General features: G+C 43.5%; 1 protein-coding gene across 2 annotated transcripts in view; it reads left to right on the plus strand.

Annotated features, from left to right (window-relative positions):
- Positions 1-2,390, plus strand: part of Nusap1 (nucleolar and spindle associated protein 1) — a 30,694-nt gene that overhangs the window by 9,047 nt on the left and 19,257 nt on the right. For both annotated transcript variants that reach the window (XM_021150752.1, XM_021150745.1), the window contains exon 3: positions 643-795. In XM_021150752.1, coding sequence (XP_021006411.1) covers positions 643-795 — 153 coding nt within the window. The remainder of the gene's footprint in view (positions 1-642; positions 796-2,390) is intronic.

A 2,390-nucleotide genomic window follows, 5' to 3' on the forward strand; every position in this document is an offset into this window, starting at 1 on the left:
AGCCACCATGTGGTTGCTGGGATTTGAACTCTGGACCTTTGGAAGAGCAGTCGGGTGCTCTTACCCACTGAGCCATCTCACCAGCCCCATGTTTATTTTTTAAAACAAACTTATGTGATGGGGCCATACTTATAACCCAGGAGGCTGAGACAGGAGGATCAAAAGTCAAAGTCTGCCTGCGTAACTGTGAGACTCTATCTTAAAATCAAACTGAAAAAAGAAAGGGCTGGATGATGCTCACCCCTAGGCATTTACAAGCATGTGGGCGCACCTACATCTGATCCCTAGGACTGAACAACAGTGATAATCCATCCAGGTCCTTTGTGCTCTGGGAGAAAAGCCAAGTTTATCTTCCTCTACTACAAATAATAAGAACTATATCTAGTATCACTAGGTACGTATTCAATAATGAAAAGGACCTTCCCCACCACTCTGCCATGTAAGCCATAACATAACGAATAAGTGGGTCTGTTTGGATGCTCTCTTTTCGGACCATCCTGTGTTCATACTGTAACTTTTTACTTAGGTTTATAAAAATGCAAGTGCTAGTTCGTTATCTGTGACAAGTTCCTTTAGCTTAGGAAGCAGTCGTCAGTGCACATGCGTGCAGGATCTGGCACATACTGACTCCTCTTTTCTCAGGATGAAAATCAATCTGCATTCTCCATTGATGAGACTGAGATACACGTTAGCAGTGAGGAGCAAGCTGAGACGGAATCAGATGGTCATGTCACCAAAACGAGGAGGAGGAGGAGGAGGAAGCACAAGACCGTCCATGGAATTCCTACCTCCCAGGTGAATGGAACTGTGCAAACTGAAGAGAAGCCACCAGAACTAGCACAGTCTATCTACCATAACTGGCACACTTTTAGTGAGCTTCCATTTACCTTCCTTCATGATGCTAGATGACTGGAAATATACTGTGTTCTGCAGGCTCCTCAAAAGTCGAGACACATGTCTGCTGTGCTCCCACTGTACACCTGACCCTAGCACTCGGGAAGAAATGACTAGTACTAAGTATAAATTAGATGCCCATTTAAGGGGCTGGAGACAGATGAGGGTTGGCTAAGGGATTAAGAGAGCTTGCTGCTGTGCAGTTCGGATCTCAGTACCCATGTGAAAGCCAGACATGGTCCCATGCAAACCTGTAATTGTAGCTATCTCTGAGGAGAGTGAAAACAGTATCTCTGGGGCTTGTTGGCCACTGGTCTAACCTAAAAACAAGATATCCAAGTTTGGGGGCTGGAGAGATGGCTCAGCAGTTAAGAGCACTGACTGTTCTTCCAGAGGTCCTGATTTCAATTCCCAGCAACCACATGGTGGCTCACAACCATCAGTAACAGGATACGATGCCCTCTTCTGGAGTGTCTGAAGACAGCAACAGTGTACTCATACAATAAATAAATCTTAAAAAAAAAATTTTAAAATATTAAAAAAAAAAATCTTCAAGTTCATGAGAGATCCTGCCTTAAAGGAACAAAGTGGAGAATAATAGAGAGAGTCCCCTCCCCCACAATGCCCTCCTCTGGCATTCATATATTCATGCAATCCTACAAAAATTGATTGAATAATATGAGTGCTCACATGGTGGTCACATAGGTGGTCTGTAATAAAGATGGAAGAAGGAGGGACCAGCCTGAAGTGTGGAGCTTTAAGGTCTCTTCCTTAGTTTGCTCCTGGCCTGGTGATGCTCAGTCTGTGCTTGTGTGGTCATGTTGAGTAACTAGGTGCTTCCTCGCTTGCTTTGATCACACTGATTTTACTCTTGGCTCTTATTCACATGGCACTTCTCTTCCCAGGCATAAAGGCATACAGCTAGAATGTCAGTGGGGGAAGCAGAGACACGAGGGTATAAGGTTAAACACAGTTGGTGCTACATAGTGAAACAGCAGCAGAAATCAAATATAAATTTTACCACATAATATCTCTTCTCTCCCTCTCCCTCCTTTCTTTCTTTCCCTCTCTATCTCCCTTTCTCTCTCTCTTCCCCTTTGAGACAGGGTCTCACAATATAGCTCTGGCTAGTCTAGTACTCAAAATGTAGACTAGACTCAACTTAAAGGCATGTACCACCATGCCAGATCTCTTGTTGGTGGTGGTAGTTTTTCTGAATTAGAGTCTAACTCTATAACCCCAGCTGCTCTTAAACTCGTGGTAATTCTCCTGCTTCAGCTCAAGTGTTGAGCTAACATGCCTGACCTAATTTCTTTCTTTCTTTTTTTTTTTAATTAAAAAAATAAAATTTTAAATAACTTTTTCTTTTTTTTCTTTTCTTTTTTTTCCCCGAGACAGAGTTTCTCTGTATAGCCCTGGCTGTCCTGGAACTCACTCTGTAGACCAGGCTGGCCTCGAACTCAGAAATCCACCTGCCTCTGCCTCCCAAGTGCTGG

The sequence above is a fragment of the Mus caroli genome, chromosome 2 (genome assembly GCF_900094665.2).
Source record: "Mus caroli chromosome 2, CAROLI_EIJ_v1.1, whole genome shotgun sequence".
NCBI classification, from domain to species: domain Eukaryota; kingdom Metazoa; phylum Chordata; class Mammalia; order Rodentia; family Muridae; genus Mus; species Mus caroli.